Source organism: Rutilus rutilus (assembly GCF_951802725.1).
Source record: "Rutilus rutilus genome assembly, chromosome: 22".
Taxonomy (NCBI): domain Eukaryota; kingdom Metazoa; phylum Chordata; class Actinopteri; order Cypriniformes; family Leuciscidae; genus Rutilus; species Rutilus rutilus.
Window position 1 is genome coordinate 22,273,510 of NC_140227.1, and position 24,575 is coordinate 22,298,084.

The 24,575-nt window shown below is 36.8% G+C and overlaps 1 protein-coding gene across 4 annotated transcripts; it reads right to left on the bottom strand.

Moving 5' to 3' along the window:
• Positions 1–950: 950 nt before the first annotated feature.
• ece1 (endothelin converting enzyme 1) lies at positions 951–20,774 on the bottom strand. Of its 4 annotated transcripts, none has more exons than XR_014625866.1 (19): positions 20,524–20,774; positions 15,597–15,683; positions 13,592–13,730; positions 12,129–12,341; positions 11,731–11,855; positions 11,435–11,581; positions 11,183–11,248; positions 10,910–11,098; positions 9,860–10,002; positions 8,799–8,913; positions 5,948–6,058; positions 5,763–5,861; positions 5,256–5,333; positions 5,044–5,147; positions 4,676–4,786; positions 4,490–4,557; positions 3,695–3,885; positions 3,091–3,621; positions 951–1,583 (listed from the first exon to the last, which is right to left on the bottom strand). XR_014625866.1 is itself a non-coding variant. In XM_084395399.1 (19 exons), the coding sequence occupies exons 1-19, from the start codon at positions 20,524–20,526 to the stop codon at positions 1,407–1,409; spliced, it is 2,262 nt and encodes a 753-aa protein (XP_084251525.1). In that variant the 5' UTR covers positions 20,527–20,774; the 3' UTR covers positions 951–1,406. The 4 variants fall into 4 exon arrangements, 2 of the variants coding, with proteins under 2 accessions (XP_084251525.1, XP_084251524.1); XM_084395399.1 differs by having other exon boundaries at positions 3,091–3,186; XR_014625867.1 differs by lacking the exon at positions 20,524–20,774 and having other exon boundaries at positions 15,597–16,220.
• Positions 20,775–24,575: the final 3,801 nt, after the last annotated feature.

Sequence of the window (24,575 nt, forward strand, 5' to 3'; positions counted from 1 at the left end):
GTTTGTAATCTTTCAGCTATTCGGCTACTAAATTAACTTTTTTGCCACATCAGCCAAATTCGAAATATGTTCTTGGTTCAATTAGTCCTTGAGTTGTTGATTCGACAGCCGCTTAGAATGATTCATTTCGATTTGTGAACGACTCGTTCGGACAAAAGAACGATTCGTTCGCGAATGGGACATCGCAATACGCCGTAAAGTGACGTCATAAAGGCAGTCGCCCGCCCCTCGCCACATGCCTGCACTGTTTCACACAATGAATGGCATCTCTGTTACATTCCAAGCCATCAATCTTCAGTATAAGAAATGAATGAATCATACGCAGTATATGATGACTACTACATATAAGTCTGCAATTTCACCTTTAAAAAAAAAAAAAAAAAAAAAAAAAAGGCCCCGCCCAGATTTTGGTTGCAGTATTACGTACATTTGATGAAGGCTTTTTGTCAAATTCAGCGTTTATGGAATAGATACGCTTGCTTATGTTGTTGAGTATGTATACTGGGTTTAGATAAGCTTAATAAGAAGAACATTATCAAACCTTTCAGGCTTTTTTTTGTTTCCATTAATATGTATGAATGTAGCGCCATCTGTCGGTCATGTTTGCAGGGGAACGGAGAGACGAACTGAAACCTTACTGTAAAATGTTACCCACGTTTCTTATTTATTTTGATTGTGGAGGGGGCAGTTGGAATCTGTGTGTAAAGAAAACATTTTGCCCAGCAAGTCTCATATTTGCATAGTTTCAAAGGCACTTTCTTGTATAATGGTCTAAAAACAAATCCAATGAAAACAGTGGGCAAACTGCTCACATATGTATTCTTCAATTAACATCATTAGAATTACATTGGAATAAGGATAATAAAATCTGATCATTTGCCTGAGTTCAAGTTAATATTACACAGGCAAATTCAACAAATAGGATGTGATCTTGTATAAATCTTGTTAACCATGAATTAAAATGTGAGCAAAGTTATTTAACAATATTGCACGATGTGTTGTGCATAAGAATTGGCAAACATTACAGACAAAGAAAAACACCAACAACGAAATACAGAGGACATAAATATTATTTCCCATTAGAAAAATAAAAGCATTTGCTAAAAAGGCACGTATTCAAAACATATTTGCAAAAGTAGCAATTCCTCCTTTCATTGCATTTAACCACTAACTTCCAGTGTTTTGAATGATAAGAATAAAACTCCATTATATAGACGTCCATGGAGTCATTATTTACACCTACTCCTCATTAAGAGGCAAATAATTGCTGGAAAACATGTAGTCCACTTTAAGTCCACCAGCTTTTCTGGCAGTCTAGATTAGGCAACCTGAGATGGACGTTTGGCATATTTTGAGTGATAACAGCGGTCGCTTCACCACCTTGCTCGCTCCAGCTCCAGTCCCTGTCACCACAGCTCACACTTCTGCTTGGGGTTCATGGGTGAGTCTGCCTTGCAGCCAAAGTGCTTGGAGAACTCATGGGAATTGGAGATGGTGCCAATGACCCGGAAACGTGATGGACTGTGGGGGTCAGTGATAACGCCCTCGTGAGAGCTTTCAGGTGTCCGAACTGAACACCACACCTACAAAAAAGGAAACAAAGAGACCAATAGGATATAACCAGATAGTGTTGTTTGTCTGTGCAAAAGTAACAGATAAAAGTCACTGCCATGATGTGCTGTGGGTATTATAGTTTTAAATGTTTAATCATTTTTATTTCCATTTCATTTTTTATTAAAATGTTTATTTTTAATCTTTTCAATTTAGTTTAATTTTCATTCGTTTTTACTCCATTGATGTTAGTTCTTAGTTTTTTTTTTTTAGTTTCAGTATTATTATTATAATAATTTTTTCAGTTTTAGAATTTTAGGGCTGAAAAATTGGCTAATTCAAAATGTTATTTGAAATGGTTTAATGCTGTTAAATTTGTCATCGCAGTCTAGTTGTTACTATCTGCAGTTGCATATTGTTTAATATAGGCAGGTTTTAAAGATTTGAAGTATTATAATATACAATATGTAAAAAACTCAAATTGAAACACTTTACAATAAGGTTCCATTTGTTTAAATTAGTTCACATGAAAATAACCAAATTATATATAATATTTTATGCCTAATAATGACAAATAATTCTAAAGCCTTTGTTAATGTTAACTTCAACATTTACGAATACAAAAGTATATATATATATACATTTTTTTTATTTTTATAAAAGTTGTATCTGTTAACATATAAATGGACCTGAGCTGACATAACTAAGCGTGAACAGTTGTATTCTTATGAAATAATGTTAACAAAGATTAATACTGTAACCAATGTATTACTCATCGTTAGTTCATTTTAGTTGATACATTAACTAAGGTTAACTGATGGAACCTTATTGTAAAATTTTACCAAATTAGATATTTCATGGATACAATATTTTTTCTTTTCTTTTAGATGGTTTGAGTCATAAAAATGGATTTAAGTTTTTCCAGTTATTTATTTATTTATTTTACAGTTAACAGTCAAGTTGCTCTCTTGTTGCATTTTTATGTTTAACACTGGCAGCCTGTAAAAGTTTTATGTATTATAATATGTAATGTATTAAAAACTAAAATTAAATAATATTTGATGCCTAAAATAATATAATTTCTTTTTAATTTTAAATAATGAGTCATAAAAAATTATTATCGTTACACTTTTTTTTTTACAGTTAACCAAAATATTTTTATTTGTTGCTTATAGAGGCAAAAGGAGCCACTATAAAAAAAATATTATAGAGATATTCTAATCCCTAAAGCATGGGATCCCACCTCTAAAATATGTCATTTTTTGCCAGTACTTTTTGTCCGTCAGGCGAATATTATTAAGTCCAAGTAAAAGCATAGGCTATGCACACCTCACTTCAACAATCCACATCAGAGGTAAATCTTCAAATCAAACTATGAGGAAAAGAAATATTGATTCTTGCCTACGCAAACCAATCGTTCAAAAGCAGAGAAAAAAGACTTTGAAGTGCAAAGGTTGTGGGCAGTAAAAGAACAAAACCCTTTAAAACAAGTGTAACATCACAGATAACATTCAAAGCAAACATTTTTGAGGCACAAACCTGAGCAAATCCCACAAAGAACAGCTGATGATTGGTCATTCCAAGGGCAGGCAGGGTGGCCTCCTCACCATTCTTCTCGATCCAGTTTACATAAGCCTGCGAAGCAAGTGTGATAACATTAGTCCGCTAATAATTCTGCATGATACACTGCATGCTGAGATCACAAATAAACAGTGCCCTCGTGTCAACCGTTATTTTCCTCTCCATCTGAGAGGTTAACGCAGGGTCTTCTCCGGCCATATGCTTTGCTCATCTGCTCTGTAACCTATGACTTTTCAGCCAACGGAAAGAATCCGAGCGGCTGGAGGTAGAGCGACCCATTCCGAGCCACCTGTTGCGCCGCGAGGCTTTTCAGTGAGACGGGATCACGACGGTCCCAAAGCTATCAAAGCCGCCAACGAGAGACATATAGAGATCGTAATGCCTTTCGTATCAGATTCTCATACGTCATTCGCCGTGGCTGTTGTCGTGTTATGGAAAGTAACCACTGGCGTCTCATCTCTTTATAACTCTCTGATGAACCAAACAAATCTGTTGATTGAATTAAATCGATTGAAATTGTAGTTCCTGCAAAGTCTTGTTCCACAACAGGATCTTCACAAACCTTATACGCTGCCCTCAGGCCTCCGTTGTCAGCGATATTTTCTCCCAAAGTGTGTTTCCCGTTCAGAGGTTCTTTATTTATACTGTAGTTGCTGTACTGCTCCACCATGCACTGGGTCTGGAGTTTAAAAGCGTCCACTGAAGAATTTTGCCACCACGAACGCAAATTCCCATCCTTATCATACTCTCTTCCTGTAGGACATGTTTAAAACACTGTGTTATAACACACACATATTGATAAATGGTCACATACACATTACAGCATTATAGTTCTGTAATAAAAGCTGATGCAAGTATTTATCAACAATTTGACAGTATTACAAATCATACAGGACAATACAATTATATTATACTACATTATAAATGAAAATAAATAAAAAATGTATTAGATGTATATATCAATATTAATAAAATATCAAATATCATTGAAGCATGACTAATATTTAACATGTTCACCACAACATAGGAAAGTAGTTTTAGTATTGATAATACAAATAATTTTAGATTTTTTATGTTATTAATTACTAATAATACTTGCTAGACTGAGGTTCTAAAAACTGATTGATAGTGAGACACATATTTTGATGGTCTAATATTTATTTAATAATTTTTATTAGTCATTTAATGATGTGTGAGACATATTCACTATTACCAGCCACTCAGGTATATAGTTTCTCCTGTGGTTATGTAGCTCTGTAATAATGAATCAGTGGCACACTTGACTCTTCAGCAAGTGACTGAATGTTACATACTGAAGACCTAACCATCTGATTCATTTTCAGAATCATTTTGTTACCTTGATCGTCAAAGGCATGGGTGAGCTCATGCCCCATAACCACTCCTATACCACCGAAATTCATTGCTCTAGAAAACAACAGATACACAATAGGATGAGATAAGTGATGTAACGTCCGCCTCTTTCTAAAAACCTAAGCAAGAGGTTAAATAAGCTGGTGAGGTTTAGTTAGTGGGAGACTCTTACTTTGGCCAAGCATGGTTATAAAAGGGAGCCTGCAGAATGCCTGCTGGAAGTACCATCTCATTCTTTGTTGGGTTGTAGTAGGCATTAACTGTTGGTGGAGTCATACTCCATCTGTACGCGGAGAGAAAAGCAAGAAAGAAAAACATAATGACTTGACTGTTCACTGGCATACACATAAACTGACATTGGGGTAGTTTTAAACAAACTGTGTATCTGTACGCAGAGAGAAACGCAAGAAAGAAAAACTTACTGACTTGACTTTACATACTATAATAGTATATAAATAATACTAAAATAACACAATTTTCATTTTTGGGTGAACTATCCCTTTAAGAGATGTGTGTCAGAGGAGTTGGACTGATACTCACTGATCTCTGTTGGGGATTTTTCTCAACTGATCAGCCGTCACTCGTGCAGAGAAGTTGTAATAATTCATGACGTTTTGAAAGTAAAGCTCTGAAACAACATCAAACTGATACACAGTTTGAGGGGCCGAGATTTTAGTTCAGACACTCTACTACACTAAAGACATTTTTCCATGAACCAAAACCAAACAGAAATGAACAAAATGTATACATACATCATTAAACACCTTGTCCAGTTCTTTGGGGTTCATAATAAATTTTGGATAACCAACCATGTTGTATATTGCATCTGCCTAGATAAGAAAAGGGAAATAAATACTTTAAGTTACATTACAAGAGCGTAGTTTCGGCTTCAACACCAGGTGGCATTACAGAGCATCAACAAACACAAAAACCTTTATGTAGGTTTTTTTTTGCAGTATAATGGATTGGATTTATTTGTATGATTTCTTGGACAAAAGAGCACTCTGGTCAAAATAGTCTCTCTGATATTCTGGTAGTTATATTCGACCTTTAAAGTATCTCTATGGGATATTTTTAGCCATTTTTATTGTCCACCAGGCAAAAAATAATGAAAATGATAAACATTCACCATTTCTAAAACTAATGCCAATTCAAAATGGGAAAAGCCTGACGTATTAGATGGGTGTTGATTTCAGCGAGATCCATCCCTGTGGGCAAAAGTGGTGGAAAACATTTGGGATCGTGTTGTCGGTTCCCACCTTTTCTTTGGCGGCTTTTTTTGTCTCGGGATCCATCCATCCGACGGTCTTCAGACTGTCTTCAAAGGCCCATTTGATCTCTGAGACCATATCTTCAACCTGACAAACACATCAGGAGAGAATAATAGTTTATAGGCCTGGAGGAAAAGACAGGGATGGCATGCAAACCATCACAAGATACTCACAAAAGCTTTGCTGTCTTCTGAAAAAGTAGCTTTGACAAAGAGCGCCCCGAGAGCAAAGCCCAGAGCGCTGTCCGTGTCGCTGACGCAAAGTTTCCAGCGTGGCGTGCAGCTCTGGAAAACACAAAAGGTGATATATAAACAACTAGCGTCCTCGATAATGTTCTCAATGTGACATCTCACAAACAATCTACAGAACATCCAGACTTGAACTTCTGCAGCTACACGAAGTCTAGTTTCCATGTGCGCAACAGCAGAATTAGCATTTGAAGAAATGATCTAAAATGTCCAAGTTGTTTTTTTTTCACTTCATCAGCGAAACATGACATTACATTGTTCTCCTAGAGGTTCCTTGATTATGACGCCCATATGCGGGCAGCAACAGGACATGCCTTGTCACCCATTCAACTTCCCATCTCTTGTTTAGAAACGGAGGCTCTAGAGATAACGGCTTACAGCTCACAATGAAAGACTTTGTGGGTAAAATGGAGTTTTGGTTTTTAAAGGAAATGAGACATTAAGTGAAAATGTCTGTGAAACAATGATACATGTTCTTGAATGAATATAAAGTTAAAAAGAACAGCATTTAAAAGAACAAAATGCAGTGAGAGTGAAGGGTGACCCTTGATGTGAACCATATATATATATATATATATATATATATATATATATATATATATATACACACACACACACACAAATTAAATCTGTTCATCATATAAAAGCAATTGAGTATCTTCAGGAAATTTGGACTAAATCGCTCAATTATGGATTAATTTTACTATCTCGTTATGAACTTTTTGAAGCGCCAAAGTGGTAGTTGTGTGGCTGTCAATGTAGGGACAGAAAGCTCTCAGATTTCATCAACAAAATTCTTAATTTGTGTTCCGAAGATGAACGAAAGTCTTACGAGTTTGGAACGACATGAGGGTGAGTAATTAATGACAGAATTTGAATTTGAAAGTCATATTATAGTAACTTTAAAGGGATAGTTCAGACAAAAATTTTAATTCTGTGATCCAGGTTTGGAATGACAAGGTGAATAAATGATGACAGCAGATGTGAAGATTATCAGTGAATAATGGCTTATTTTTGGTATTTTAAACTGCCATGCGACTTCAAGAGCTTTGAAATCCAGCACAGACATTACATGGATTACTTGAACAATACCTTTCTGGTGCTTTGTCATTTTTGGGCTTTGACAGCTCCATGTCATATTTCACTTTCATTGTATGACAGAAAGCGGAGTCAACATTTATGTTCCTCAGAAGAAGTCCTACAGGTTTGGAATGGCATGAGGTTGAGTAAATGATGACAGGAAGTTTCATTTTTTGGTTGAACTATCACTTTAAATGCAATAATAAAAGCAATAGCGACACTAAAATACCAAGTTGTGCTGAAGGTGACCGTCCTTATGGACCCTCTCTTTATCTCTTATCATAACCCATCACGCATACACACATCGCCCAAGGCTCAGTCTTTGGTTTGTTATTTCAGCCTGACCCCAGCGGAAAGTGAGGCCAGGACAACAGGATCTCCTTCTGATAAGAGTCTATATAACCAGGCTCCCTGCAGAACAACACACCGCCTCTCCATACACACCAACTCTGATGCCAGTAGAGAAAATGAAAAGATGGAGAGCAGAGGAGAGAGGACAAGGGCAACTGATCACATTTCCCTCTATTGCCTTTCGTGCTGACTAAGCACACTGACTAGTTTAATAATTGGGTAATTTAGTTTTTGAATATAAAAATGATTTTTGCATCAAATGATCCTTGCAAGAGGAAGAATCAGTGTAGGGGAATAGTTCACACCCCAAAATTAATAATATTTACTTATCTTTACTCAGTCCAAGTGTTTCTAATCCTGTATTATTATTATTACACGATATCCAATATATAATATGTTTACTTCTATATATGAACTGTATGGTGTATACTGTCAGGCTCAATAAATAATTAAAAGCACCACACCAAATAAATTTTATACAACTACACTACACTATGTATTTTGTAATGTTTTTGAACAAAGTCGTTTAATGCTCACCCTTTATTTGATCAAAATACAGTAAAAACAGTAATATTGTGAAACATTAATGCATTTTTAAATGTAATATAATTTAATTGTAATTCATTCCAGTAATTATTTCAGCATCATTACTACATGTCTTGTGACAACATGATCCTTCAGAAATCATTTGATTTGATTTGGTGCTTTAGAAACATTTCTTATTATCGGCAATGCTGAAAACAGATGTGCTGCTAAAAAAAAAATTGTGGAAACTTTGATACATTCTATTTTTTGATAAATAGAAAAACAGCATTCATTTGAAATATATATTTTTAATAGAAGTATTTACTGTCACTTTTGACCAATTTAAGGGTCCTTGCTGAATAAAAGTATTAATTTTGATGACAATCAATGTCATTTGGATTCTGTCAAATCATAGATAGATGGCAAATGTTAAGTTCAGAAGACTTAAAACACAGAGCATGGTCTTATGGACCGCTTTTATGATATTTTATTGTGCTCTTTCTAGTTTTGCAGTATGATTATGCATAAACATGTCCAGAAGGTCACATGGTTTTAGAATGACACGCGGCGGAGTAAATGATGACAAAATTTGGGATGAACTATTTCTTTTAACTTATGCAATAAAAACAATTCAATAAAATCCTTTAAATCTCAACTATAGGAAATTGAAATCATGTATGATAGGTAGGGAAACAGAAAAAGAAAGGTAAATGTGAAAAACATGACTTTGTTATTTGATATTTGAAGGATCATTCATGACTCTTTCAGTGACAGCGGTGCCTTGGGCTGACTGATGGCAGCTTTGATCTTTGTTTCTCACCTTCTTGGTGCCGTACATGACTTCAAGGAAGCGCTGCTCCGCATCTTGGAACCTCTGGTCTAAGATGGACACCATTTTCCGCACCACTTTCATGATCATGTAGTTATTCAAGACACTGGGGGAGACACATTAGCTTTGATCTTAGCTAACAGACAATTTCACAAAGGAGAATGTGATTTTTCTACAGGTCTGTAGATATACCCATTTTCCACCAACATGGTTCCGGTGCGGGTTCCCGGGGCGGAGAAATGCAGCCGCTGTCTAGTTGAGCAATCGAATAACATTGCTCTTTATATCTAAATATAAAACTATGCTCGCGAAAGAGACCCAACGTGCGAGAGAGTGAGAATGAATCAACGATTTCAGTTTCAATTTATCTCTGAAAAGGCCAAATGAGAGTACCGGGAGTTTATGCAAGCTGCCGGTTCACTAGAATCACTCCCGGTACTGTGAACGGCAAAACAGAAGAGCTGCAATGCTTGCACAAACAATGCGCAATGTTTTTTTAGATGGGTTAAAGTCAAGTGATCAACACATTGCAGATTTACTGTACTGTGCAAAAGTCTTAGGCATGTTAATAGTCAGTTATTTATATCTTTTGTTGTAGTGTGTCAGTAGGAAATATCAGTTTACATTTCCAAACATTCTTTTTGCCATTAATTGTAATAATCCAGTGAGATTTCTGTATGCACAAGGAATCTGACAACAGCCAGGATGATCTGATCTCACCATCATCGAGTCCGTCTGTGATTACATGAAGAAACAGAAAAAAACTGAGACAGACTAAATCCAGAAGAACTGCGGGAACGTCTCCAAGATGCTTGAAGAAACCTTCCTGCAAAGCTACAGTACTGTGAAAAGTACTGGCACTTGTGTTACAATGCTGTAAAGTGAGAATGCTTTCAAAAATAAAATACACTTGCGCATAGTTTTTCAGGTAGCTTTGCAGGTAGCTTCAAGAACAGGCTCTGGCTCCGAACCATTCTGTTGGAAAAGGGGTAATGGTCTCGCCCACAAACCCACACAGCCTAGCTGGCTAACTCTGGCTAATGTTGGTTTACCTCTTGTTGGCGTTGCTGATGAGCTCAGAGACTTTCTGGAGGTATTCTTTAGCGTATACAACCACCGGTTCAGAGTCATTAAGGGTAACAGGGGCGAACACTGCAGAGAGGAAAGGAATCCAATCTACTGCCGGTGCCAACGTCTAAAGCACAGACACAAACACATGATTGATATCCCAGCTCACATGCAAAAACATCATTTGACTTATGAAAGAATCCTTTATATGTCTTCAGCAGAGTAATTGTTCTGAAATTGTTACTCCTATTTTAATAATCACAACATTTGAGAACATGTTGAGTGGTTTTGTTTCAGGAGGACCCAGATTTTCAACTGGACACCGTAACAACTTCACAACCATATGAAACATTACTAACATGACATGTACTACGGGTCAAAAGTTTTGGGTCAGTATGATTTATTAAAAAAAAATGTAAGAAATTAATACGTTATTCAGTAAGGATGTGTTAAATTGATTTAAAAAAAATGCAGTAAAGACTAATTTCACAAAAATTTCAAATAAATACTGCATTCTATTTATCAAAAAAAAAATTCAGCTTTGCCATTACAGGAATAAATTACATTTTAAAATATATTACAACAGAAACCAGTTCATTTAAATTGTAATAATATTTCACAGTAATACTGATTTACAGTATTTTGGATTGTATTACATGAGAGACTACTTTCAAAAATATGAAAAAAATCTTAATGACCATAAACCTTTAAATGGTAGTAGATGCTAAACAGAAAACCTGATAACTTTTAATAATTTTTCTGTACAAAACAATTTGTAGTCGGTATAAATGTTTATCCATTGTCAGGCAACCTGCTCATGGTAGCATCCGGCTAATTTAACTACAAGTGGCAGAGTTTAGTCTGCAACAGCAAAATTATAGAAAACATTTTGTCCTCATTTGTAATATTTTTCAATCATTACTATGCATTTCATTATTAGCCTTTCCATTTACGACCCTATCAGACCAGACCTGTGACCATTTTTGGGTCAAGAACCACAGATTTCAGTAGTACAGTAACCACGCAATACTCACAGCTAACTCTTTGGCTTGTATTTTATGGTAAATTTTCATCTCGTCACGTCGATTTTCCTGAGGGACCGTGATGTTTGCCAGGGCCGTTTCAAAGTCTATGATCTCCAGCATCATCTTTTGAGAGGTCTCCTCTGATCCGCCCAAAAGAATCCCGAGCTCCACCAAGAAGTTCAAATATGCTTTTAAATACTAAAGAAGGAATAACAACACAAGCTGTAGACCACGGCAAAACACTACCAACGTTCATGAACAACATTGGGTCTCTTTGTTTACCTTTTCATTGGCTGTCTTATTGAGATAGTATTCCCTAGAGGGAAGTCCCAATCCTGACTGATCCACCTGTGGAAAAACGGGAATCAACAAGCTGAGCTACCGTGACATGCATCATGATAAATAGCATGATATAATATATTCTGACAGCTATTTTAAATCAAAATATGGTATCTAGAACAGTGAGGAGTTTCCCTAGACATTTAAGAATCCATGTTATGGTGATGAAAAAAACATATCCATAAGTTTTCCCACCTGGATGATGTTGCTGTTGGAGCTTTTTGAGTCTGTGCTGACAAAAACAGTGAAAAAGGGGGAGGTTCGGAAGTTGGCTGACACAGTCCGTAAAACCTCCTGGAAGTTATCTTTCTCCCACGGGTCTTTCAAGCCCCAACCTCCTGTCTGGAAAAACAACGTTCGGTTATTAAGAATTATATCCCAGAATAATAGAAAAGGCAGGTTTTCATTGAGGCTGATATATTTACAACAGATCTTTTGAGTTTCATATTGTTAAATGAGGTGACTGGGTTTATTCATGTATCTAAGGTCACCTGATTGATGAGATCCTGAAGTGGTTTTGCCCCAAGCTCTTCGATTTTGCTCTCGTTCATACAAGCTTGGTAATACGACTGGGCTTTTTCCTCCGCTTTGGTCAGGCTCTTCATGCTGGTATTCTCTGAATTCAACAAATGAAGAAAAATTCAATTTCAAGAACCTTTAAAGCGAAGTGAAACGAAGCCTATAAGTTGGCAGGAGCCTTTCAAGAAAGGAACTTCATTACTGCTTCTTTTATACAGCAGAGCCCAAAAGTCTGAGACCCCACTGAAAATCCAGGATTCAAAATCCAATTAAGAACATAAGAGGACATCATAAAAATGGTAAGTTGTTTCATATACAGTATATCAGGCCATACTTTGTGGTTGTGATCTCCCTGAACTGTGTTTCTTACCTAATAAGTTCTTCATGACGGCCATGTTGTGTTCCCACAGGTTGCTGAAAGGACCCCAGCGGGACTTGCCCTCAGGCAGCGGGTTTTTCCTCATCCAACCCCCGCATGCAAAGTTGTAGAAATCGTGGCAGGGGTCCACCGACCGATCGAGGGACCCCATAACTGTACTTGCCACACTAACACAAGGCTCTGACAGGCACATTCCCGGATGAGCTGTTAAAAACAATATAAGTATATAAATATACAGCTGTATCCATTACAATATATGCCTTACATCATTACGTGCCAAAAAGATTAGAAAGTCTTCCCGATGTCTCTTTCACTCAGCATATCTTACACTAGGGTAATCATAAATGAAGTGCAGTACTGGCTCAATGCATGATAACACTAAAATATACATCCCCACTGCAATTACATGAAAAAGTAAATCAAAAAAAGTTAAAGCTTGGGATTTTGGGGTGCTACACTTTCGGTGCAGTACCTCATACTGCATTTAAGCTGCACATCATAAATATGCTTTGAATGTCTCTTTGAGGAAGATCCCAGGACATGAGCCCATCTGGAACTATTCACTTATCAGTGGCTAATGCCAAAATGTGGTTTCTGAGAAAAGGACCGTATCTATTCAGAATCCTGATCAAATGGCCATGCAATGAGTCTCCAGCACTGTATGGCAATTAGTCATTTGCAACCACCAATAGTCATGCTTTAATTGTGTGCCCCCCCCAAGATATACAAGATATGTTAAGAAAACAATGTATGCACTACTTTGTTTTCACTTTGGCTTTGAGGCTGGGCATGAGTCCACTGAATGAGGTTATGCAACTACAGTATTAAGTTTAATATTGAAAATAATTTTGCACTGGTTTTATTTGGCTTGTGGAGAATGCAGCTACAACAGATTCATTGTAAGCTCTTCTAAGAAAAACATTTGGCCCAAAAAGATGTGTCCCTAGCTCCTAATCTGGAGAGATAAGGCCAAGAAACTATAGGCCTGACAGAGGATGAGGAAATTAGAGGTAAACAGTCTGGCAAAAAGTCGTTGTTCTTTTATACAGTGATTTGTCATGCTTGGGCAACAGTGGATGGCTGAATAGCAGGAAGTGGCATTCAGTTCAATTGAAAATAATAACTTTGAGCTGCAATAAAAGTGAGTAAATGCTTCTTATATGAGGTCCAGAGCATATAGAGTCCTAGTACATATAAAAAAGTATGTACTCTGATAAATAAAACAGGAAGGACTATTTTATTTTATTTAGGTATTTAAATTTAAATAAAAATGTATTGTTATGAAATCTCACAACAACTGCAGGTTTGTACGGAAAAAGCAGATTTTTTTTCAAATAATTATTATAAACACATTTAATTAAAGTATACTGTATTTTTTGCTTATGCCTTCCAAAACACTAACACCGCATTTATGTAATATTTGTACCATCAACTGAAAGGATCTAGTCACTCACATTCTTTATAGTGCAGACCCAAAGACACGATGCAGATGAACAAGGCCACGGACAGAGCGCACACGATGACCACTAGTTTCCTCTCAACATGGGTTTTCTCCGCCCAGCACCGGAGACCAAGACCACGCTGCAGCCCGACCTGATAATCACATACATAATCAGAGAATAAAGGTTAAGACTGAAATAAATATCCCTTCAGATCAGCAATGATACATAGATGACGCAAATGACACTGAAACCTGTTCCAAAGGAGTGATCATGGTGCAGGTTTTATTTCAGGTTTTATATTATATTTAATGGGAAAATGATATATGATCATGTCCAACAACAATATTAAACTTTGGTGGGACCAAATATCATTGTCTTTCTGCTCCAAACCAAAACACAGATCATATTTCCCACCTCAAAAAATGACGACTGAGAGGATGATTCCCCCCCCCCAAAAAGTAATGCAAGTTGTGTGACAAAACTATGAGCTTCAGATTTCTGCTTTTAAACCCTCTGGAAAGCTGGCCTGCTTTACTTTCATTGTAAGTGTGTTACTGTAACCACAATTATTTTCTGTGGTAATCGACAGCATAGCACAGATGCCGTCCACAGAGAATAACTGGTATTGAACCAGGAACAGCAGGAACAGTTATCAACATCAGGTTAAGCATTAAATACTTAGAAGAGAAACTAACCCACAAAACACAGTGATACACTTCCTACTTTCTAGGAAAGGATCTCTTCTAGGAAAGACTGCCAAGTCTGAATACTGTACTGCCAAACACAGTGCAATTCAAAACCTAACCGCTGGAAAGAAATATTCATAACTAGATCTTTTTAATATCTCAAATGTTTTTCTCAGACAGTAATTACATCAAATGAAGCTTTTAGCATTGAAATTCGCACGCCTCCTTTAGTTTCAGAAGATCTCAATAACCTAAACTGAGTCAAAAGAATTTCACTATATGAGGATTTTCTAGATGAGACCATACTATCCACATTATAGACATATTTACTGTTCAAAAGTTTGGGTTCAATGTGCTATGAACTTTTCCTCTGATTGATTCTCTTTTCATTTAGATTCTGTACTGATCAAATAAGGCTTGAGGATTTCATAATTGATCAGCTCTTGGCAGAAGAGGTGCAAGAGAAACTTAATAAATGATCTCTGTAATATCAATCAGATTAAGTCCTACTGAGCTCACAGAGTTCAAAAGTCACTTTTAGTGGCCAACTGCCCAGCTGTGCAATTACTCAGTTTGGATGCATGCCAGGTAACATGCATGGTCGTATGTTTTGTGTGGCTTCAATGAGCCCTAATGCCAAACTCGGGGCTCTCTCCAAAAGAGAGAGCAGAGGGAGAAAGTAAAACAAAGAGAGTGAAATGTTTTCAATGAAGGCACCCAGAACATTTAATACTCTCGATGATCCAGAGAAAATGTTTTAGGAACGGTCAAAGGATAATGAATTTCTGGTTCTGGAAACAAAAGACCAGAACATATTTGGACTTCTACTTGTTTAACTTCGAAATGAAAGGTTACTGAAAAAGGTAACTTTTTTTTTTACTTTAAATTGTAATAATATTTCACAATATTACAGTTTTTGCAGAATTTATCAAATAAATTCCTTCCAAATCATTTGTTGATCTTGTTTAACTATCATTATGTACAATTTATAATTTCTAAATGTTCATGCACATTATTTTACTTGAGCTAGCATTGTATTGATTTTACAAAAAAAAAAGGTGTACTTATTAAAATGTAAACAGAAGTGTAAGGCATATTCACACAACAGAAATAGAAGAAACACTTCTGGGGAAAAAAAGCTTTTAACAGTATAAGAAGATAGTTGTATACAACAGTGCTAACACACAGTGGATGTTTGAAATGAAAGCACAAGGAAGTAACTTGGTAAAGATGTTTGGTAAAGAATCAAGCAAACGGATCACTAGTTTTTCCAATACACATACATCAAGAAGCATAAGTTATAAAAAAAGTTAAAGAAAATTAACTCTCACCGGTATGGTAGAGGTGTGGTAGATCCCATCGGAGTCGGTGTCCAACAGCTCCTCTTCATCCAGTGTGGCCCGTTTGTAACTAGACATCTGAAAGGTCAAATGAAGAATAGATTCCCTCAGTGATTCCATAACTAAACCAAATCTCCTCTTCCGAGGGTGTTTCAGCAGCTTTTGGGAATCCTGGGAATGTTTACTCTCGTGAGTTCCATCAGGAGAAGGTTTTGTAGCTAGCCGTCCCCAAGGACTAGAGGAGGCTCTCTCTGCTCAGCGTGTCAGAGTGCTTCTGATCTGTTTGTGAATGGGGTTTCCTCTTCCACCCCCTGCTTTCACCTCCTCCCAAGCCAAATTTACAACCCCCCAACGTCAGCTACACCAAGGAAATGAGCTCCAAAGCATGGTCAGCTCGGTCTTCACAACAAACGTGGTGGGAGATTTTAAAACTCTCTTCTCAGCTTTCCTTAGCGCAGCCCTCCTAGTTAGGAATCCTAAACAAGGGATTCGTGGGAAGCTTTGCCTGCGACAACACTAGCGTCACCATAAAGGCAGGAACTTGTGAAAAACAGGAAGAAGAGAGGACCTTGGTGAACATACGTGAGGGTGTGTGAGTATACGCATGTAAGAGAGAATGTGTGCATTCCACAATAGGCTTTCATTTAGAACTGGGAGGGAACTGTTAGAGGTGAGTTCCCACCCTCTTTCAATCCAACCAATAGGACTTTCTAGGACAGAGGGCGGGACTTGTACAAGGTCACACCCATTATATGTTCTTCAGCTGCCTAGATTAGAATAGTCACTTTATAAGCATGACAGTCAGATATTGCTGTCCCAGTCAGCACTCTTTTATATGTATATATATATATATATATATATATATATATACACACACACACACATACATACATATATATATATGTGTGTGTGTGTGTATATGTATATGTGTATATGTATTATATATACACATACATACATATATATATGCATATATATATGCATGTGTATTTTTTGTAATTTCCATATATGCTTTATGATAATTAAAAAAATTCTTTATGAAGATATGTTGTGACATTACTGAGAGCATATTTAAATTAAATACTAAAGAAATATGTAAATATTCATAAATATAAAAATATTTTACATTACGTAAATTCATCACATTATTATTTTTATATTATTTAATATAATAATACAATTATTTTACCATTATTTAATATTAAAGTATTTAAAAATGTTTTTGCTTCCTCTTCTTTACTCCAGTGACTTTGCCTTTGTTGTCATTGTATTCATTTTGGGGGTTTTCTTATCATTAAGTTAATTAATTCACATAACATTTTATTAATTTCATGAAAAGATTTCAGACATGAAGAAAATGCATATTTTTCACATAATTTCTTTCTGTCATCTGGCTTCATGAAAGACCAATTGTGTTCTGTCTTGTCGAAGCCAGTAGTCTATGAGGCCTCTGTGGCATCTGAACAGCTCGAGTCAGCAGTGGTACTCAAACAGCAAACAAATATGTTCACTTTCAGCCAAACCCCATTTCAACCAGGCACATAAAACACAATTCAGAGTTTCAGTCCTTCTAAGAAACTGTAAAATATTAAGCACAACATGACCAGTCCAAACAGAATCACACCCAGGGATGCACAGTTAGCATACTGTATAGAATTTCTGGCCAGACGTACTTCTCACGCCCTCAGAGGAGTAAAGTTCTGTCATTTGATGACCCTGACAGGGCGGGAGATTAACAAATGAGGGTACTGACAGAAAGGGCTGAATCTCTTCCAACGCGGGAAGCACAAGTCTTTCTGGCATTTACAGAAAACTTATATTATGGGCCTATTTTGTCATGTTATTTGGAAACTATGAGACACAGTTTGAACTAAAATGATTCTTTCATCGAACTCTTAAAAAAAATAAAAAAAATTATAGCCAAAGGCTTCAAGATTGTGTAGCTCTCCCAACCTAATGTCACAGCCATACTTAAATCATACATGCAATCATATCATACTTTGTATATGTGTATGTGTGTGTATATATATATTTGTTGTTGCTGTTGTTGTAGCAAAATTTTAAACATCTAAATACAATTCTGCTATTTTTGTGTGCAAATTTAGCCTAAATTAAGCACACTAGCTAGCTTGGTTTGTGATATTGATAAATGTATATATTTCTCATAATTTAAACAAAATTAATAGTTTGGTAATTTTTCTTACAATCACTTTGGTAAAATGTTTGAATGGTATGGAAATCGAGAAAAATGGAATAAGATTATTTATTTGTTGTCCCATTTGCTGTGCTGTGGAAAGGGTTCAAGTTATGTCACTTCCTTGGTTTTATGGGCTACTTCAGGCATAATTCTGTCCAAAGACAGACTCATAGACACTTTCCTGGCGGGTCTGCCCCAGCAGATGTGCAGACATGTAGCAGCCAGCAGCATGTCAGCGACCGGCAATGACAATGGAGTCTTCCCTTTACGTCTCTTTCCAATGACATGACTCACTGAAAGTTTGACTGGAGGCTCAGAGACCTGCCTGTATCCGGTCTAGGGCTTTGCCTTGAGGGTTTTCTCAACCATCTGTCGGCCCCAGGTCAAAGCAAGGTGCAAGTGTACAGAATAGCTTGAGTGCTGATTCTATCAACAGTGGTGATGGATTCATAACCTCTTTCCTATAACCTGCCCTGCTTTAGTATTTACACAAAGCTGATCTGGGATCAATTCCTGCATTTTCCATGCTCATAAAGAATGTGATTCGGTAAAAAGGAAAGTCACACGGTGTAAATGACACAATACAAAATATGCCCAGATTCCTGTACTAAGTCTCAAATGCTGCCTTTCAGTGAGGCAGTGAACCACAGCTATGAGTCAGAAATTCGCCACTGATCTTGTGAACCGTCCAATTGTATAAGGCACGAAAGCAGTTCCCTGGTATGAGTAAAGCATTTGTTTGTCACTGTGTTAATATGTGAATGCGCATGCACGCTATTTGAGAGTATGTGTGAGAGAGAAAGCACATTTCATTCCACATCAGAATCAGTGACATGGATGTGGCCTAATTTCTGTCCACATGCCAATTTATAATTCTACATAATTCATATAATATAAAAAAATGATCTGAGAATCAAAGTTCAGGTGTTTATTTTTATGCAAAGCAGTAAAGCTTGTTTGATACTTGGTAACACTGACACATGATCTGAGTGCTGTGATGCATTATTTGAGGTCTTTCCCTGGTGGTAAGTATCATCCTCACCCCATTAATACTTTCAGTAGCAAGTGTTTCATTTACGATCTCAAATTACACTCGGATCAGACACTAACATTTTGGGGACTGTGGTCTGAAGTCAAATTAGCCTATCTGACAGGATTTTAAAGCAGGTTAGAGGGTTTCTTTTTGTCAGCTGACAATTATTATTATTATTTTTTTTAAATATTTACTTTCAATAGTGCATGAGATTTTTTTCAATAGTGCATGAGAACCACCTGGTGTTGGTTAATAATCACAAGACATGACATGCAGGTATGCTTTAAAATATTTAATCTTTATTTAGTATGTATTTTATTTTGATTGTTTTTTTATTTATTTTATTTTAAGGTTTTCATCGACCAGTGGAAAAAAAAGAGACAATTCTGTCATAATTTACTCACCCTCATGTCCTTCCAAAACTATGACTTTTGAGATTTTGAAATTTTGTGTTTTTATTTTATTTGTCCATTCAATGGAAGTCAATGGTAACCAAAACAGATTGGTTACCAACATTCTTTAAAATCGTGTTCCAAAGAAGAAAGTAAGTCAAACAGGTTTGAAACAACATGAGGGTGGTAAATGATGACAGAATTTTCATCCATTTTTTGGGGGGGGGGGGGGGGGGGGGGGGGTGAACTATCCCTTTAAGAGTCTGGCTCCCTCTGATCCAATTTTAACCAAACAAACCAGTAAATCACACGTCAAATGTGTCAAATGTCATTCAACCAGAAACAGTTAGGACATAATCATGTGTTATTAAATGTAGAAACCCATCCGAATCAAGGAGGGTTACGACGAAGACATAAATATACAGACGAGAGGACCACCAACAACAACATGCTGATCTCCGCTCTGGAACAACATTACGACAACATGAAGTCTCATGATAACGACAAAGGTCACAACTTCTGGTGTCAGAGATTCCACGGTGTTGTCTTCCTTTCTAGAATTACACTACAGATAAAAACTTCAACCGTTGGACAACTTAATCTCCAGAGGAAATGGTGCAAGACATGCCTAAACATGATGTCATATATGCACAGCTTGTAATCGGTGTCTGGATTTAGGCCGAAAAGCTGGTAACCATACTTGCTATTTAATATAAACCAGTATAGTAAAATGTATTTATGTCCTTGATGCACGCTGCTCATAAGCACATCAACATTAAACTTAATCTTTTTATTTAAAGAACATAAGACTGAAGGAGTTACAAGGCAGACCGTGTTTACAGCCCTGTTGTTGGTCTGCGTGCAGATGTGACTGTTGCCATACGGAAACACTCATGATGAATTATAGGTAATAAGTAACCTCTGTTCAAACAGAGTAATGCAGTAGCCTACACGGAACTGACTTAATGCAACATATAACAGTAATGTAACTTAAAGTATTAGAACAAATAGAAGTGATTACCATGATTAACAGGGACTGTTAAGTAATATTAGTTTCCAGATAGGCACACAATCTTTAAATTGATCTGTCTTTATGACAGAAAGACGTTTAATAATAAAGATAGAAAGACGAGACATGTTATACTGATATATAATGTTGTTACATTTATACAGCTCTACCTACTGTAGTCAAATTCATATGGAAAAATGTACAACATTCTTTAAGCTAATTCAGCAATGCAGTAACATTCCAGCATTTGTTATTTTGACAAACAAGGAAAAGTTCCGTTTCCTTACCATTATATGTTTAGGCTTTCTCTCTCTCTCTCTCTCTCTCTCTCTCTCTCTCTCTCTCTCTTTCCTGTGCAGCAGTCCACTTTCTGGTGTAATTACTATATTACATATATTTTTCGGGTGTAACAAACTACTCCAAGCCAGTATTCCCCTGTTGACTCGACATAGCGTGCCGTACACACTACACGAATATACACAGACAGTTTAACTGCAACATATACCCGTCGGGATTATAATAGTAACTTCAGTCAACCAATCAAATTCCAAAGCAGGTTCCCACTTTCTACTTCTGACCAATTGCGTTTTAGCTGTGGGCGGGTCTTTGATGGCAGCCCAGAAATGAAAACAGGGTCGATGGGCTCCTACAGAAAGAATTGAATGATTTTTCTTTTTTAAAATGAACCTCTTGTCAAGTAGTGCAATATGATCGATATATGTTTTTTTTTTACAATCTAATTACAACCATAAACGCTTGTGTCAGATTCTGTTCTCATTAAAAATTAACTATAATGTAGCCTACCTTTTCTTTATTTATTAGTAGGCTATTATTATTTAAATAAATAGACCAATACGGAAAAGTTTTAGCTTTAACAGTAGTTCAGTCACTGCACAATCTGATCTGCTCAGTGATTCAAATCTTTTGAAATATTTCACTAACAAGATTCAAGCATGGTAAACTAATATTAGCCTTTTGAGCATTAGTGAGTCCCTGGGCACTGCAGCAAAATGGCTGCCCACTTCTCTGTGTGTGTGTATCCACGGTTTGCAGTGTGTGTGTGTGTTCACTACTCACTGCTCCTAATGTGTGTGCACTTACTTGGATAGGTTAAATGCAAAGGACAAATTCTGAGTATGGGTTACCACACTTGGCCTTCACGTCATGTCACTTTCACTGAATCATGATTTAAGCGATTCTCTAGAAACAAGTCACAAACAAGTTATTTTGTTCTTTATTAAAATATTCGAATCCATTTGATTACAGAACCAGTAAATCTACTAATATAGTCCAAAACAAGTGTTCATAACCATTTCCCCACAAATGTCATTGCAGAACTTATTTTTTCATCAATGTCCACTTGTCAACTTGTATGACTTTAAATAGGACTTATTATGGCCATTTACTTCTTGATTTAGTTTTTGGGGTCTTGTTTTCATGCTTGAATGTTCAAAAACACTTAGGCTACTCTTCTCAGTCTGTCAGTAATGCTCTATCCTGACACATCTCTGGGGTCCTGAGATATAGTGGTGCCCAGGAACCTAAATGACTCCAATGCTTCCACAGCAGTTCCTTCTGAAGTCCACTATCGTCTTGACTCTTTTGAGCGTGTTCAACTCCAGGTTGTAATAACTGCACCAGACAGCCAGTTGTTTGACCTCTTTTCTGTATGCAAATTCGTCACCATCCTGGATGAGACCAGTGACTGAGGTGTCATCTGCAAACTTCAGAAGCTTGACTGAGGGGTCTTTGGAGGTGCAGTCAATTTTGTACAGCGAGAAGAGCAGTGGGGAGAGGACACAACCCTGAGGAGCACCAGTGCTGATTGTGAGGGTCCTGCATATGAGTTTCCCCAGTCTCACTAGCTGATGCCTGTCAGAAAGCTGGTGATCCCCAAAAAGCTGGGTCAGTTTGTAGATCTGGTCTGATGTTGTTGAAAGCCGAACTGAAGTCCACAAATAAGATCCTTGCGTAAGTCCCAGATCTTTCGAGATGTTGCAGGATATAATGCAGTACCATGTTGACTGCATCATCCAGACCTGTAGGCAAACTGAAGAGGATCCAGCAAGGGTCCAGTGATGTCTTTCAGCAAGGCCTACGCCAGTCTCTAAAATGACTTCATGACCACAAATGTGAGAGCGACAGGTCTGTAGTCATTATGTCCAGTGATTTTGTTTTTTTGGTGGGGACCGGAATGATAGTGGAGCGTTTGAAGCAGCAGGGAACTTCACACTGCTCCAGTGATCTGTTGAAGATCTTGCGATTGGGGCCAGTTTGTCAGCGCAGACTTTTAAACAGGCAGGTGAAACATTGTCTAGGCCTGGAGTTTTCCTGGTCTTCTTTTTATGAAAACCCGGTTCACGTCCTCCACTGCAGGTTAAATAGCAGTAGGGGGGTTGCAGGAGATGTTGGTATATGTGTGAAGTGCAGATCAGAGCTGATGTGGGGTGTGAGACTGGGCTTTTCAAACCTACAGTAAAACAAATTCAGATCCTCAGCCAGTTGTTTATTCTCCAGATCGTGGGGGCATTGTCTTGTACTTGGTGATGTTCCTCAGACCTGTCCAGACTGATGCTGGGTCATTGGCTGAGAACAGTTTTTTCAGCTTTTCAGAGTATCTTCTTTTAGCCTCCTTTGTTAGTCCGTTTCTGGCCTGGTAATACAAGATTTTATTCCCACTTCTGTAAGCATCCTCTTTGGCCTGATGAAGCTGTTTGAGTTTCCCAGTAAACCATGGTTTATCATTATTGAATGATAAGAATGTTTTGATAGGAATGCATCCCCACAGAAACTGTTGTAGCCTATGATGTTATGGTATCTTTGAGCTCATCCAGACCTGTGGCTGCAGCTTCAAAAACACTCTAATCAGTGCAAACGAAGCAGGCTTGGAAATCCCGCTCTGCTTTATTAGCCTTATTACAGGTTTAGCTGATCTCAGTTTCTGCTTGAAGGTTGGTATAAAATGAACTAGACAGTGATCAGAGAGCCCAAAGCTACACATGGGACAGAGTGATATGCATTTTTTATTGTGGTGTGGTCCAGTATATTAAAGCCTCTGGTGGGACATGTAACATGCTGTCTGAATTTTGGCAGTTCATTGGAGAGATTTGCTTTATTAAAATCCCCAAGAATGATTAAAAGAGAGTTTATGTAGCCTACCTTTGATCCATTCTGTTTCAGCAGGCCCAACCAATGAAATGCTCCTTCACAGCCTGCACTCGAACATTGGTTTCCTCTTAATGTCCATCTTTTTTTCGAAAACAGGGAACCAAAATATCTACAACTCTTAGTATTTCTGCCATAGAAAGATATGGTAAAAGTAGCCTAAGAGTATAGTATGCGGTCCCGAATTCAGCGTCACCCTTACAAAAAAGAAGTTTATTCAAGTGTGCTAAACGTCTTTTCAACTAAAAATAAGAAAGTATACTTTCAGTCTACTTTTTATGTACTTCTCAGAAATATACTTTATGTACTTCTCAGAAATATACTTCAAATTCCACTTAAGTATACTTGACTTATACTGACAGAAAAGTCTAAGTATATTTGGCCTCTACTTGTTGATCGAGATATACTTAAAGGTATAATTAAGTATACTAAGTGTTCTTGGCTTGTACTTGTGTTTACTATTTTGATTGAGTAGCTTATTAAATACTCTTTTTTTTTAAACACACTGTCTTATAAACTAACATGTTCAAGTTTATATAGTAACAAGCTTTCGGGTGGAATAGTTTATAGAGTAAATAAAATAAGCATGGAATTGAACCCGATCTTGTACACAGCGATAATAATTCCCTTACGAAAAATAAGTTTATTCAAGTGTTCTATTACTATATTTCTTTTCAACTAAAAAGAAGAAAGCATACTTTCAGTCTACATTTTATATACTTCTCAAAAATATACTTTATGTACTTCTCAGAAATATACTTAATTACACTTAAGTGTACTTGACTTATACTGAGAGAAAAGTCCAATACTGGGCCTATACTTGTACTCAATCTTTTAATCGAGATATACTTAAAAGTTTAATTATTCACACTATTTTTACATCGTTTTTCATATACAGTCTTATGAAACTTGCATTGTTTGAAAATATTGATTAAAATATTGATATAAAACATATGTTTCTAATTCTGCGTATCTGCATTTTTGGGTAGGCTAGTCCACTGGTAGTGCACATAGGAATTTACTTTAATTCTTCTTTACTCTTTCCCCACCATTGACTGAATTTTCCAGCTATCCATGTTTTCACTGTTATACGGTATCAGAATCTCCGGATCAAAACACAGGAGAAGAAGAAGCTGAAACAAGTGATAGAAGATTGCTCACTCAAATGTAAAAT